General features: G+C 44.5%; 1 protein-coding gene across 3 annotated transcripts in view; it reads right to left on the bottom strand.

Moving 5' to 3' along the window:
* Positions 1 to 15,452, bottom strand: part of ITSN1 (intersectin 1) — a 107,943-nt gene that overhangs the window by 37,528 nt on the left and 54,963 nt on the right. For all 3 annotated transcript variants that reach the window (XM_073668355.1, XM_073668356.1, XM_073668357.1), the window contains exons 23-28: positions 5,960 to 6,042; positions 5,461 to 5,627; positions 4,652 to 4,697; positions 4,445 to 4,566; positions 4,046 to 4,163; positions 1,874 to 2,065 (exon numbers count right to left, since the gene is read on the bottom strand). In XM_073668355.1, the coding sequence (XP_073524456.1) occupies positions 1,874 to 2,065; positions 4,046 to 4,163; positions 4,445 to 4,566; positions 4,652 to 4,697; positions 5,461 to 5,627; positions 5,960 to 6,042 (728 nt within the window). The remainder of the gene's footprint in view (positions 1 to 1,873; positions 2,066 to 4,045; positions 4,164 to 4,444; positions 4,567 to 4,651; positions 4,698 to 5,460; positions 5,628 to 5,959; positions 6,043 to 15,452) is intronic.

Raw genomic sequence — 15,452 nt, 5'->3', positions numbered from 1 at the left:
GAAGAATGAGTTATCTGAGAATCTATCAGTGAACTTGTTCTGACCAAGAGGTTTTTTTTCGTGTCTTTTTCTGAAGTCATCTATGCCAATTTACGACCACAACAAAGTTGAGCTGCACGTCAGCTGAGAGGAACTCAGGAAAAAGACTGATAAAAAAAAAAAAAAAGTTACAAACTCAAGCTCACTGACAGATTCTCAGAAAACTCTTTCTGCAGCCACCAATTGTGGAAAGAGTCTGTCAAAGAGTATATCAAATGCCAAAATACATGCATTTATGTAAATTCTGAAAAAAAAGTATCTGCATCCTTTAATTCTAAAAAGAAAAGCAAAAATTGTGCAAAATTTAACTTCAAAAACATATGTTATGTATATGTTAGGTGTCACAACATCAGAGGCAGAAGATTTAAGACCCCCATTCTGTACTCCTGAGGGGCTTCTACTAGGTTACAGATCAAAAGCCGGTGTGTCCCCCGAGCCTAACAGTGGACTGGACACGAATCTGAGGTCAGACTACACAAAGGATAAGTTTGTAGTCTGTAACTATGGAGACACATCGGTCACAAAATTAATTTTAAATCAAGAGTATTCACAAAGTTACTTTATTTTAGATGCAGAGGGGTAATAAAAATGGTTGCAAAAGTATACACACCCTTTACTAATAAATAATGTAATCTGTAGGCCAAATTATTTTCTAAAGAGGCAAGCATTCAGGGCAGGCTTATTGTGGTCCAGGGTTTTGGGGGATTTTGATGGCGATGGTCTACGCTTTGAATTGGGAAAGTCCGTTAGCTGAAAGTGGGAGCCATGGTGATTCAGTACGCCCCGTGCCGCATTTGTCAGGTACAGAGCCGCACTTTGTGTCAACAGTACTTGGCATTTCAACCCAGCACCTTCGGTGAGTTCAGCGGAACGGGTGTCAGGAATTGGATTCCCACCGATCAAATGTACAGATGCCATATTTTTAAGGACAGGCCATCAAATATTATATTCCACGAAAACCCTACTAACACCAAATCTTTTACCTGGCACCAGGATCGCATGCAGAGGTAAGAGGACTCACTGCAAAAGTCACGAGGCTCTTCCTCAAACACATCGGAATTTCCTTTTCATTTTGGCTTTTGCCTTTTTAACACCTCAACAGGGGTTGTCCAGTCTTCTGCTCAAAGTTTGCAGACTTCTGAATCCTTACAGTTCGCACACCACTCGCTGTCAGGATTCTTTGATATTGCTGGTGATGTAACTGCAAGAATGTGACTTGTATACTTCTGGCCACATACAGACTAGACATGCTCGATCTTGCTGTACTTAGCGAAGCCAAGCATGTCTAGTTGGCATGTACGTAAATTACATATTTGCTCTTGCTGGCAATGTTGAAGAATCCTGACAGGGAGCGGTGAGTACACTGTAAGGATTTAGAAGTCTGCAGTCATAGAGGGACTGCACACTTTTAGTAGAAGACCGGACGACCCTTTTAAAAAAGAAATTATAATAAAGTAGTGAAATCGGAATGGAATGCAAATTTCTAACGATGACCTTGCCTTGAAGGAGAACGGTACGACCTGTTCCGGTGATGCTCACAAAATTAGGATCCAATTAGATTATGAATTAAAGAGAAAGTTATTTTTTTTCTTGCCGTAGTCCCAATTTCTAAAAGAACGACCACATGATTTAAGCTAAAAATCAGACAAATGAATGGTGGGGGGGGTGCCATATTGACAAGTTTCTAAATCCTACTAAAGATCTTCAGAGGTGGGTGTCAGGCAGCAGGGGGTAAAGCTTTGATTTCTGCAAAGAGCCACAGAATCACGCAATGCTGCATGTCATTTACAAGACCAGGTTGATGGTAGAGGCCCGTCCCCGTTCTCTTACTTACATTGTTGGCTGGGGTCCATGTCTGTGGTCAGTTTGACGTAATTGGATGGGAAGAGACCCACTTGGCCGTTCAGTTCCCCTTTCCACCAGTCGGGATCCTCTTTGTTCAGCACATTGATGACTTGACCTTTGGCGAAAGCCAACTCGTCGTCGTTCTGTGCGATGTAATCGTACATCCCGATAACCTGGCATGCTGCAGGATAACAATGTGAAATCAGTCGCACTATCCTGTAGAAATTCCCATCTCCAAGACCCTATTCCCAATAAGTAGTAAGTATAATATTATTACTATTATTATTATCAGCAAATACCTCCAATTAGAAATGTAATCTGGTTCACTATGTCGCTTACCCCATGTGCAGGGCATTGCAGTAGCTTAGGGATTCATGATTATGACCATTAACAGATAAATGTTACTATACGAGTGGTCGTAACCATTGATACCTAAGCTACTGCAATGCCCTGCACACTGGGTAAGCGACAAAGAAAAATCAGAAGAACTATACTACATTTCAAATTGGAAAGTATTTGCCATTATTACACCTACTACATATTGGGGTAGGATCTTGGAGATGGAAACACCCCTTTAAAAGAGGTTGTTTTCTCAAGATCAATCTACATGAGCGTACAACACCCTTGTCTGCTGGGGTTCTCACTTGCCATGGGGCAGTGCATGTCTGAGGATTGACCGTTCAGGCCGGCGGTGAATTGTGCGCTTTTAGATGATGCTTGCAAGCACTGTGCTCCCGGCTGAAGAGACCGACCAACACGGACGCAGTAAATTACAGAATTAAAAATTCCCCTGATCTTGAGAAAGGTAAGGACTTAAAATAAGAGGTAAATTGTACAGTGGCTTGTTTTTTTTGCAAGCACTCTGTAATTTTAATAAATCATCATTTTAAGACAACCCCCTTAATGAAAACTGCTGAGTCTGTCTTTAATATATATTTAAAAAAAAAAAAATTGTTGGACAAATTTGGAGAGATTGTGCTTAATATGAGGCAGGGGCAGGGCAGCGAGGTCCAAGGCGCCCTTCCTCAGTTTCAGAATCTAATTACGACCCCCACTGCACTGATTGATGCGAGTGGGAGGAAGAGTTTTCTGCACTTTGCAGCTCCGACAGTGGTACCAATTTTGGAGTTGATAATGGAGATAGTGAGGAGAGAAAGATCTTGAATATGTACCCCATTTTACTGTCAAATTGAGGATTGTCTACGAAAAAGCCTTTTTAATTCATTGGAGGACCCACCATTTCTCAATTTCAATAAGACCCGTGTAATACTTCACATGTCCTGCGGAGGTACTGCAAGGCAACAGCACACTTGCTGCAAAGTTTCTTCACAGATTACAGATGGTTGATGGGATCCCACCAACAGGACATCCTGCTTTTCATAGTAAAGAACCCATGGTAGTCTAACCTTAAAGAGGTTGTCCACTACTATATAAAATGCCCCAATGTATTTAAATGGTGGAAATAAATGTTTTTGTTATTGCCGTCTGTTGTGCGTCTTGCCTGTGAGCGGCGCTATTGCTGACCGTTCACAGGCATCATATGACCGCCGGCTGCAGCCTCCTCTGGCATACGCTGATGTCACGTCAAGTCGGGCATGACACAGTGACGCTCTCCCCGCTGATTGATGGGCTGTGGGCACGGTTTCCCTGCGCGTCACAGCCCAGCATCCACCGCGCGCTTTCCCAACGAATGCAGGAGAGGTAGGCTGCAGCCGGCGGTCATATGATGCCTGTGAAGGATCAGCAATAGCGCCACTCACAGGCAAGACGCACAACAGATGGTAATAACAAAAACATTTATTTCCACCATTTAAATACATGGGGTCGTTTTATATAGTAGTGGACAACCTCTTTAAATATTTTGGGAGGGAAAACAATTGAAATGGTCTGACAAAGGAACTAATACTCACAATACCAATGCCCTGCCGCCACTACTGTACTGACGCTTTCCTGGGCCTCCGCCATCTTAGGCTCCAACAATAACATGATATTTCCACACAAATAGAGTCTCCCACTGCTACCCATAAAAGCAGACAGGGGATCGACAAGGTGGGCATTACTTGTTTTGTTATTTTAGACCAATGTCAAGAGGTTGGAATTAAATAAGAAAACCAAGTTATAAGGGGAAAAAAAGGGCAAAATTCCGAAGGATTATACTTACTGGGGGGTAACACTGCTGGTTTAGGCGGTTCAGTGGGTGTACTTTTATTTGTACCAGGGCTCAGGAGCTTGACGTAGTTAGCAGGGAACCATCCAATCTGCCTCTTCTTCCCACGGGCCTGTGAAGGGACAACACAGGTAACCAGGAGTAAACTACATGTTTACCCTCAGTATTCCAATAATGGGTACTCATGGGCCACTTGTCAGTCTCCTTAAATAAAATATTCTACAATTTGACAAAGAAAATAAAATTCACAATAAAAACTTAACTAATCAATCAGATATTTAGAGTTCACTATAGCCCTATGGACTTGGATAAGTCCTTCCTTCAAGAGTTTTTCAAGTTGTCAGGAAGTTTTAATATCCAACTTTTATGCTGAGGCTTATCTGTGATACCGACCTGCAGTTCTCCTTCCCACCAGCCTCCAGGGTTCTTCTTCCGGATGAGAATCAGCTGACCGGGTGCCAACGTCAGCTGCTCCGGGCCGGTAGCCGTGTAGGGGGCAATGACCTGGGCAATTTCTAAACAAGAAACACCAAGTATATAATATAGTACTGACTTTAGCCTGGGCCTTTATTTTCTCTGGATACAGCACTAGCTACGCACCTGGTTTCTTCCCGAGGCTTCCTGTTTTTCCGGCAGTCACCATACCCTTTAAATAAAAGCAAAAGCAGATTAGGATGAAAGTAGAGGAGAATCTATAGGATGGCAAACATAAGTGCCGCAGGCTGGGAATAATTAGGAAGAGACCAGACGGTGCGGCTATTGGTTGATTCTGAAGTGTATGGTTTTGGCAGATGTCAGGGGAAAAAAAGATTGAGCAGTTGGATTTCAAAATGCCCGATCCCTTTGCTCTCAGGGGAGATACGCCGCCAGTAGGAGTGTCTGGCAGCGCTCATTCAAGAAAAGTATGATGTTAGATGATCGGAAGGATTAGTATTCGCCCAAACAAATGTAGAGATGGCAGCTTTTTAACTTTACGGAACCTTTAAAAGATGTCTGGGACTATTAACTGAAGACCAAGATCACTGTGGGCTTTGACCCCAGGTACCACCAATGGACAGCTAAAAACATGGTTTGTCCAGGTACAAGGCCATAAAAATGGTATGCGGGTGTGCCTAGGGAATGAATACGCAAATTGCCTCTTCCAATTGGAAGCAATTCTAAAGGTCAATATTGACCCTTTAACGATGGCGCTCGCTGGATGATTCTGCTCATCAGTGGTTGTTGGATCTAAGGATGATGCACTCACGATAAGTCAGCCACTTGTCATCTACAGTGGCGGCACGGACAGCAGCGGGCGGCATGGACAGCAGCGGGCGGCACGGACAGCAGCGGGCGGAACAGAAAGCAGCGGGCGGAACAGAAAGCAGCGGGCGGAACAGAAAGCAGCGGGCGGCACAAGGCAGGTCTACCTCTGAATCTTTAAGTCTGACGTAGTTGGAAGGAAAGACTCCGGTTTTATCCCCTACAGTCCCCGTCCACCAGTCGCCATCTTTCTTTATGACTACAATCATATCACCTTGCTGAAAAGTCAGGTCTCCTTGTTCATTGCTCTCATACGTGTACATTGCTATGTATTCTGGAAAGAGACAACATTACATGTGAATGCTGGCCGATGCTTCTGACACCACTGGCTGGATTAGGACTAGCATGCACTTATTGGGTTATTATCATAAAATTCTGAAGTTTATAGTCAAGTGACAAATACTGGGGGGGGGGTCACAAAGCGGAATTCTATAAAATGCCCCATCAATTTCCAACCATAAGACCTATCAACAAGTGATCTATTCCTCTCAACAAGGCAGCGACTCCTTCTATAATCGTCAGTGTACACCTACAGTGCAACTTGTCCATGTGGCAAATAATGAACAAAGCCACATAATGTAAGGGGTGGATGTGGTCCGGCCTCACCTTCTCCTTGGACGGCAGGTTTGAACGCTGGTGATGAGACTCTCTTTAGACTTGCAGGACTTTCTGAAGACGTTGAATCAATGCTGTGGTGCAAAAAAAAAAAACAAAAAACGATTTATAAATAACAGACTGGCTGAAACTGCCAACAAAATATCTGACTTGACTAGAGGGATGAGCATCTAAGTTACAGAGGATAAAATACAGACCTATGCAAAAAAAACTAAACAAAATACTTCCTGGTTGACATCATGCAGCCTTTGTCCGTGGGTCGGGCAGCATGTATCAGCAGGAAGGTTCCCTTTAAATGAACTCTCTCACCAAAATGTATGATGACATACTAATAGGATAAAACTATCACGATCAGATCTCTGGGCATCTGGCGGCCATACTCTTACAAACAAAAAATCTGAATAAATGGATAAAGGTGCCAGTTAAGTGACACAGCGTCTTCATTCTTGATTTGACCAGCCTATAGTCCCATTCACTTCACAGAGCAATACACTGTATGAAGATGTAGCATAGCTGGGAAGGACAGGGTTAAATCCCAGCTCTGCAGGGACTTTATTAGATGCACCTGTAGGGTTTTGTTAAGAACCAGGAAGTAGTTTCATGGAGTGTCAGTTGGCTGGATGTTGAGTGTGCTACTGGTAAGAGACCAGCTAAAATGTGAGCTGTAGCTGAGAGACAGACATGCCAGGGTTTCTCTCATTAATGGAGACTGTGCTAAGCAGTCTGTTTGTGAGAGCTGCAGAGAATCGTGTGGAAGCTGCAGCCTGCTTAGTGTGAACTGTGCCCGGAGTTGAACACTTCTCTTTGGTGCTGGAAGCTTGTTGAGCTCAGGCTGAAGGGGATACAGAGACTGATGGAATCATGTCTCTAATGTGTATGAAGTCTGCTCCGGGACTGTAATCTGCTCAGGTGAGCCTGCACTGACACATGTGATCATGATTAAATGCACAGGCCGTGTGCAGATAACTGCAAGTATCCGTGGTCTCTAAGGACAATAGCTATTTTGTGTGACCGAGCTGGGGCTAGCTCAGCCGTGTGTGAGTAGCCTGCGCATAGGCGGATTATAACGAGGGCAATCCGGGCGACCGCCCGGGGCCTCGAGCCGGCAGGGGGCCCGCGGCTCCAGGCGGGGTGTCTAATGCCGGATTGCCCTCATTATATGTGCGGGCCGCCGCGGCACATAGAGGTAGCAGTGGCGGGAGGGGGGGGCCCGGACCACTCCCCCCAGCAGTGGCCGCATCATCGGCTGGGCCAGCACTGCAGCAGTTAACTTCCCTGTGCTGGCCCGGCCGCGTCACTGCTAGGAGACACGGCCCTGTGCGCGGCTGTGTCTCCTAGCTGTGACGTCACGCAGTGTGTGTGTGTGTGTGTGTGTGTGTTAGAAAGTCTTGCCCTGTTGAACACTACACCTGACTTGAGGCCACCACCTCTTGGTTGTCCAATGTTCTTGCTTCTCTAGGGCTCTTCTCAGATATTCATTATACCAGCTCCCCAGAATACCAAAGCTAGGGTGGGTGACCGCGAGCCCTGGTGGTGGTCATAACTGCGGCCACCCAGGGGCAATACTCCATAACAACAATCCCCTGAGGTGGTGTAGGATGTAAGGACCTATTCACACTACATTCAGCGCTGCATTCAGGTCTTTACACAAGGCTTACAACTGAATCCCTGAAATTCAGGATTGTGCTGTCTGAAATGAGACATCTGAAAGCCGAGCAAATGGAGCCTAAAGATTCAGACTTTAGCCTCGGTTTGCCTTTGTTCAAATCAATGGCTATGTCAAGGCCCATCTGAATGCCATTTTTCAGGGATTTAGATAGAAGCCTGGAAAGAGGAGATGAATGCATTGCAAAATTCAGTGTGAATAGGCCCTTATATCTGGAGTCTTGATATTGATGCCACATGCATTTTACTTGTTTTTAACTTAAAAAAAAATACACACACACACACACACACACACACACTCTATACATACACACACTATACATATACAGTATAGACCAAAAGTTTGGACACACCTTCTCATTTAAAGATTTTTCTGCATTTTCACGACTTTGAAAATTGTACATTCACACTGAAGGCATCAAAACTATGAATTAACACATGTGGAATTATATACTTAACAAAAAAGTGTGAAACAACTGAAAATATGTCTTATATTCTAGGTTCTTCAAAGTAGCCACCTTTTGCTTTGATGACTGCTTTGCACACTCTTGGCATTCTCTTGATGAGCTTCAAGAGGTAGTCACCGCAAATGGTTTTCACTTCACAGGTGCGCCCTGTCAGGTTTAATAAGTGGGATTTCTTGCCTTATAAATGGGGTTGGGACCATCAGTTGTGTTGTGCAGAAGTCAGGTGGATACACAGCTGATAGTCCTACTGAATAGACTGTTAGAATTTGTATTATGGCAAGAAAAAAGCAGCTAAGTAAAGAAAAACGAGTGGCCATCATTACTTTAAGAAATTAAGGTCAGTCAGTCCAAAAAATTGGGCAAACTTTGAATGTATCCCCAAGTGCAGTTGCAAAAACCATCAAGCGCTACAAAGAAACTGGCTCACATGAGGACCGCCCCAGGAAAGGAAGACAAAGATTCACCTCTGCTTCAGAGGATAAGTTTATCCGAGTCACCAGCCTCAGAAATCGCAGGATAACAGCAGCTCAGATTAGAGACCAGGTCAATGTCACACAGAGTTCTAGCAGCAGACACATCTCTACAACAACTGTTAAGAGGAGACTTTGTGCAGCAGGCCTTCATGGTAAAATAGCTGCTAGGAAACCACTGCTAAGGACAGGCAACAAGCAGAAGAGACTTGTTTGGGCTAAAGAACACAAGGAATGGACATTAGACCAGTGGAAATCTGTGCCTTGGTCTGATGAGTCCAAATTTGAGATCTTTGGTTCCAACCACCGTGTCTTTGTGTGATGCAGAAAAGGTGAACGGATGGACTCTACATGCCTGGTTCCCACCGTGAAGCATGGAGGAGGAGGTGTGATGGTGTGGGGGGGCTTTGCTGGTGACACTGTTGGGGATTTATTCAAAATTGAAGGCATACTGAACCAGCATGGCTACCACTGCATCTTGCAGCGGCATGCTATTCCATCCGGTTTGCGTTTAGTTGGACCATCATTTATTTTTCAACAGGACAATGACCCCAAACACACCTCCAGGCTGTGTAAGGGCTATTTGACCAAGAAGGAGAGTGATGGGGGCTACGCCAGACGACCTGGCCTCCACAGTCACCAGACCTGAACCCAATCGAGATGGTTTGGGGTGAGCTGGACCGCAGAGTGAAGGCAAAAGGGCCAACAAGTGCTAAGCATCTCTGGGAACTCCTTCAAGATTGTTGGAAGACCATTTCGGGTGACTACCTCTTGAAGCTCATCAAGAGAATGCCAAGAGTGTGCAAAGCAGTCATCAAAGCAAAAGGTGGCTACTTTGAAGAACCTAGAATATAAGACATATTTTCAGTTGTTTCACACTTTTTTGTTAAGTATATAATTCCACATGTGTTAATTCATAGTTTTGATGCCTTAAGTGAGAATGTACAATTTTCAAAGTCATGAAAATACAGAAAAATCTTTAAATGAGAAGGTGTGTCCAAACTTTTGGTCTGTACTGTACATACACACACATTATACACACGCACACACACTATACATACACACACACACACACAGATGTGTGTGGGGGCAGGTGTGTGTGTGTGTGTGATGTCTGTCTTTGTATGTGTGTGTGTTTGTGTGTGTGGGCAGATGTCATTGTGTGATGTCTGTCTGTATGTATTTTTGTGTTTCAAATGTGTTTATGCGTGTCTGTATATGTTTGTGTGTGTGTATGACTGCATGCGGCCTCCTGCTGAGTATAGTTGGCGCCGTGCGGCCTCCTGATGTCTTTGGGGGGGGCGCCGTGCGGCCCCCCGCTGTGTATAGACGGCGCCGTGCGGCCCCCCGCTGTGTATAGACGGCGCCGTGCGGCCCCCCGCTGTGTATAGACGGCGCCGTGCGGCCCCCCGCTGTGTATAGACGGCGCAGTGCGGCCCCCCGCTGTGTATAGACGGCGCAGTGCGGCCCCCCGCTGTGCATAGATGGCTACGTGCGGCCCTCCGCTGAGTATAGATGGCTACGTGCGCCCCTCGCTGTGTATAGATGGCTACGTGCGGCCCTCCGCTGAGTATAGATGTCGCCGTGTGGCCTCCTGCTGTGTATAGATGGCTACGTGCGGTCTCCCGCTGAGTATAGATGGCGCTGTGCGGCCTCCTGCTGTCTCTGGGGGGAGCGCCGTGCGGCATCTATACTCAGCAGGAGGCCGCATGTAGCCATCTATACACGTATACTCAGCAGGAGGCCGCACGTAGCCATCTATACGGCGCCATCTATACACAGCGGGAGGCCGCACGGCGCCATCTATACACTGCGAGAGTCTCAGTGCTTTGCAACAGCAGTCAATAAATTCTGCTTGACTAATTCTGAGCACCATAAAGTCTGGTTCGCTTCTAACCTGCTGTCTTCATTTTCAGCTTGCTGAATTCTAACTCATTTACTGTCATTCGAGACGATGCCTTTGCTGGTCTCTTTCACCTTGAATACCTGTAAGTGCTCCACTTAATGTCATATTTTTGATTCTGTTCTTCTTCATCTTTTGGCATGTGCAATTGTATGAGCAAGTATTCATATGAATTTATGACCTACTTAAACCTTGGAGGACCTTAAATTTTATTCAATCAAATTTTTTTCCAGTTTAAAACTATGGGACATATATGTGCCTTGGTCCTCAAAGGGTTTTTAAAGGGGCTGCAAACATAAATACGAAAAAAATAATTCAATTAGTGCTTTTTGTGTTCATTTAATTTTTATTTGAAGTCCTTTTTTTTTTTTTTTTACATACCTTGAAATTAAGCCCTACCCCATGGAATGAAGCCCTACCTACATGACATCTGAGAGCTACATGGATCCCGCTTGTGAGGTGCCTGTCCGTCACTACTATTCAGTTTTAGGGTCCACTCACTAAGCCATATATTCTCTCATGCAAAAGAATACGGCCAATTATGCTAATGACACTCGGCTCAAACTCTGTCAGAGCTTCAACTGAGTGTGATCCGATTCTCTCGCAGCACAGATATGGAGAAGATGGAGAACTTAATTTCTCCATCTTCTCCATAGTCTCTGTGAGTGTTCATCGGACTGCACTTGGATGACATCCGAGTGCAGTCCAATGTTTTACGTGCACCCGTAGACTTGTATGGGTGCACATGGTCCGAATATCAAATGAGATTATTTTCTCATGCCGATAATCGCAGATCTGCACTGTCCCATAGTATAACATAGGGCCGAGTCCTATCCGATAAAACATCACATAACATTCGGCTGTGTTATACGACAGTGTGAGCGAGCCCTTAGAGTCAAGGAATATTTACATGCAGATGTTGATATTACTCTCCAAGTGTATATTTTTTTAGGCGAGTTCATAGTAAATGCTTTGCCTTTTTGACATGTGATCAACTAAAGAACAAGAAAGATTTAGGACCTCCCCTATAGAGAAACGGAAAATAGTTTGGAGGACTTGCATGTCCTTTTTTATTATGAGAAAATCATAAAAGATCCCGTTTTTTAACCATGCTGTGACTTTCTGCTGAGGGAGAGGGAGAGAGCTGCCCTATTCAGAGTCTGTAGTAAGACCTGCTGACAAAAGTGTTGAAGATACAGTCTAATGTGAATTAACAATGAAAAAAAGTTGATTTCACAAATGGCTTGTATTTTTTTAATACAAACTTTTTTGTCTTTACAGCTCCTTTAAAGGGAATCTGTCATCAGGTTTTTGCCACCTAATCTGAGAGCAGCATAATGTAGGGTTAGAGGCACTGATTCCAGTAATGTGTCACTTACTGGGCTGCTTAGTGTTGTTTTGATAAAATCATTGATTTGTCAGAAGGTAATTATCACTAGATGACTAGTAAGTTCTGTAGGACCCCACCCCCCATCACTGATCAGTAGATTTCTGTGTACACTGAGCATGGGCAGAAAGCTGCCAATCAGTGGTGTGGGCGGGGCTATACAGAGCGCAGCATTCAGAGAGCTGCTAGATCTGCAGCAGATAAAACGGTGATTTTCTCAAAATGACAACAAGCAGCTGAAAAAGTGACACATCGCTGGAATCAGGGTATCTGCCCCAATATTGTGCTGCTCTCAGATGGGGCAGCACAATTAATATTGTGCCAAATTAATTTCCCGTGAACTATCACATGATCTATCACAGGGGATCATGTGACATGTCACGTGATAAATCAGGTGGGGGGGGGGGTGCCTTCTAAACTGCCCGGGGCCCTTGCTACTCTTAATCCACCCCTGAGCCTGTGTCTGATCTGCTTAGTTAGCGCCTAGACAAAGCTAGAGATTCATGTTTAGGAGTCTGTTTTGGTGCTGTGCAACCTATGAAAGTAATAAAAACTGCATGTGTTTGGACCAAAAGTTCATTGCCTGACTCCCAACTGACTTGCATTCTGGTCACAAGTCATTTTCTTTCCCAAATGAAGAGATAGACCTCCAGGTTTATAGTCAGAGGACCCTGAAGCGAGCGGTATTGTTCTGAGTTCACCATGCTACTGGAGCATAACTTGAAAGAGTTTGTGAAACAGCGGCGATAATGCATTTCTTATGAAGTTATGGTTCTTCATTTCAGTTCAGGTAAACTCAAGGGAAGATGCTGTACACCTGCACTACCTACCTGCGGAAGGTGGCGGTTCGTTGGACCTGAAACACCGGCCGTCTGGACCCCACTGACCTGCAGTCATAGATGTAATGAAGCATGGCAGCGTCTCCTCCAACGCATCTATGATGGCAGGTCTGGTGTCACAAGTGAAAGTGTGAAGGCTGGAAGTAGAGAGGATCTGGGAACGGTAAAAGTAGATTTTTCCTTTTTTTAATGCCTACTCTTGGCCTGAACTCGAAATATGAAATAAATTATATAATACACACACACACACACACACACACACACACACACACACAGTGTTCCAAATTATTATGCAAATAATATTTTCTCAGATTTTCCCAAATTACCTATATGAATTGCAGTCATTGTAATTTTCCAGTCAAATAACTATTAGCGTACAATTGAAAGGTTTTTGTACAAACTGCCTATGATAACAGTATATTTTTAAAAAAATAAAACACTCAAACTGCACTCAAAATGCATGTTCCAAATTATTATGCACAGCAGAGTTTTCAATCTTTTCATTTTAATAAAGAACAAAAAAATGGTCATTTTTGAAATTATAAGCATTAGCAGGTTATTACATACTGAAATCAAACAGTTTTCAACTCAAAACTTTATTCTAGGTGATGTTACATTTGCACATAGGACCCCTTGTTCGAAAGGAGCTTCTGAACTCTCTCGTCCATTGAATTTGTCAGGTTTTGGATGGTTTCTGCTTCAATTGTTTTGCATGAGGACAGAATACCCTCCCAGAGCTGTGGCTTAGATGTGAACTGCCTCCCGCCATCATAGACACTCCTTTTGATGATGCTCCAGAGGTTCTCAATGGGGTTGAGGTCAGTAGAGTATGGGGGCCACACCATAAGTTTGTCCCCTTTTATGCCCACAGCAGCAAGAGATGCAGATGTGTTATGTGCAGCATGAGACGGGGGATTATCATGCATGAAATGATCTTGCTGCGGAATGCACGGTTCTTCTTCTTGAACCATGGAAGGAAGTGCTGTTTGAGAAACTCAACATACATTATGGAGTTCATCTTTACCCCTTCAGGGATCCTAAAAGGGCCGACAATCTCTCTCCCCATGATTCCAGCCCAAAACATTACTCCACCTCCTCCTTGTTAGCTCTGTAGCCGTGTTTGCATGGGGTGTCCATCAACCAGCCATCCTCCACTCCATCCATCTGGACCATCGAGATCATTTCATGCATGATAATGCCCCGTCTCATGCTGCACATAACACATCTGCATCTCCGGCTGCTGTGGGCATAAAAGGGGACAAACTTATGGTGTGGCCCCCATGCTCCCCTGACCTCAACCCCATTGAGAACCTCTGGAGCATCATCAAAAGGAGTGTCTATGATGGCGGGAGGCAGTTCACATCTAAGCAACAGCTCTGGGAGGGTATTCTGTCCTCATGCAAAACAATTGAAGCAGAAACCATCCAAAACCTGACAAATTCAATGGATGAGAGAGTTCAGAAGCTCCTTTCGAACAAGGGGTCCTATGTGCAAATGTAACATCACCTAGAATAAAGTTTTGAGTTGAAAACTCTTTGATTTCAGTATGTAATAACCTGCTAATGCTTATAATTTCAAAAATGACCATTTTTTTGTTCTTTATTAAAATGAAAAGGTTGAAAACTCTGCTGTGCATAATAATTTGGAACATGCATTTTGAGTGCAGTTTGAGTGTTTTATTTTTTTAAAAATATACTGTTACCATAGGCAGTTTGTACAAAAACCTTTCAGTTGTACGCTAATAGTTATTTGACTGGAAAATTACAATGACTGCAATTCATATAGGTAATTTGGGAAAATTTGAGAAAATATTATTTGCATAATAATTTGGAACACAGTGTATATACATACTAGTTATCGAACCTGTTCTACGCCCGGGTGGCGAGCATTTTTATTTGTTTGTGTGGTGCCCCTCATCCCCCCTCCCCTCCAATCCCAGTTTGTGTGGTGCCCCTCATCCCCCCTCCCCTCCAATCCCAGTTTGTGTGGTGCCCCTCATCCCCCCTCCCCTCCAATCCCAGTTTGTGTGGTGCCCCTCTTCATCCCCCCCACCCCCAATCCTGGTATATTGGCCCCCTCATCCCTTTCACGCTGTGCACACATACAAAAAAAAACACTTATACTCACCTTTCTTCCCTGTGCTCCAGCGCTGCTGTGTCCTGTTCTGCCAGGGGAGGAGTGTGGCGCCGGAGTACGCAAATGCCCATACCGCTCTGTCCAGTGCCATTTTGCTGAAGACACACTGCAAATGGGTCTTCAGTAAAATGGCGCCGGATAGCGCTATGTGCATGCGCCGATCCGATGCCTCACTCCTGCCCCGGTCTCTGGCGAAGAGAGGCACCGCAGCAACGCTCCTCCCGGTCAGGTAAGTATGGCGCCGGAGATCACGGTATGCGTTCAGTGTCAACGTATACTGTGATCTCCGGCGCCATACACACTCCTCTTACCTATAACGGCTGGATGCGGTCTTCTGTGTAGAGCCAGATGGTGCAGGCGTGTCACGCTTGTGCAGTCTATAAAGGCTACAGACAGAGACACGCATCCCCGGTTATATTATTTATGAGTGAGATATGAGGTTAGTGTTCTGGCATGGTTTACCCATTAGCCAAATAATAAATATGGACGTAAAAAAGTTCGAGAAAACTTTACAAGATGACATCTTGTAAAGTTAAGTGTTCACTTCGGAACTTCACTTGACCGCAAAAGCGGAGATGTTCCAGCAACAGCTTTATTTCGATTTCTTAAAAGTCGCA

The sequence above is a fragment of the Phyllobates terribilis genome, unplaced genomic scaffold, assembly GCF_046119375.1.
Source record: "Phyllobates terribilis strain yellow unplaced genomic scaffold, ASM4611937v1 Scaffold_2__4_contigs__length_985480577, whole genome shotgun sequence".
NCBI lineage: Eukaryota > Metazoa > Chordata > Amphibia > Anura > Dendrobatidae > Phyllobates > Phyllobates terribilis.
This window is presented reverse-complemented; position numbering and strand designations above follow the sequence as displayed.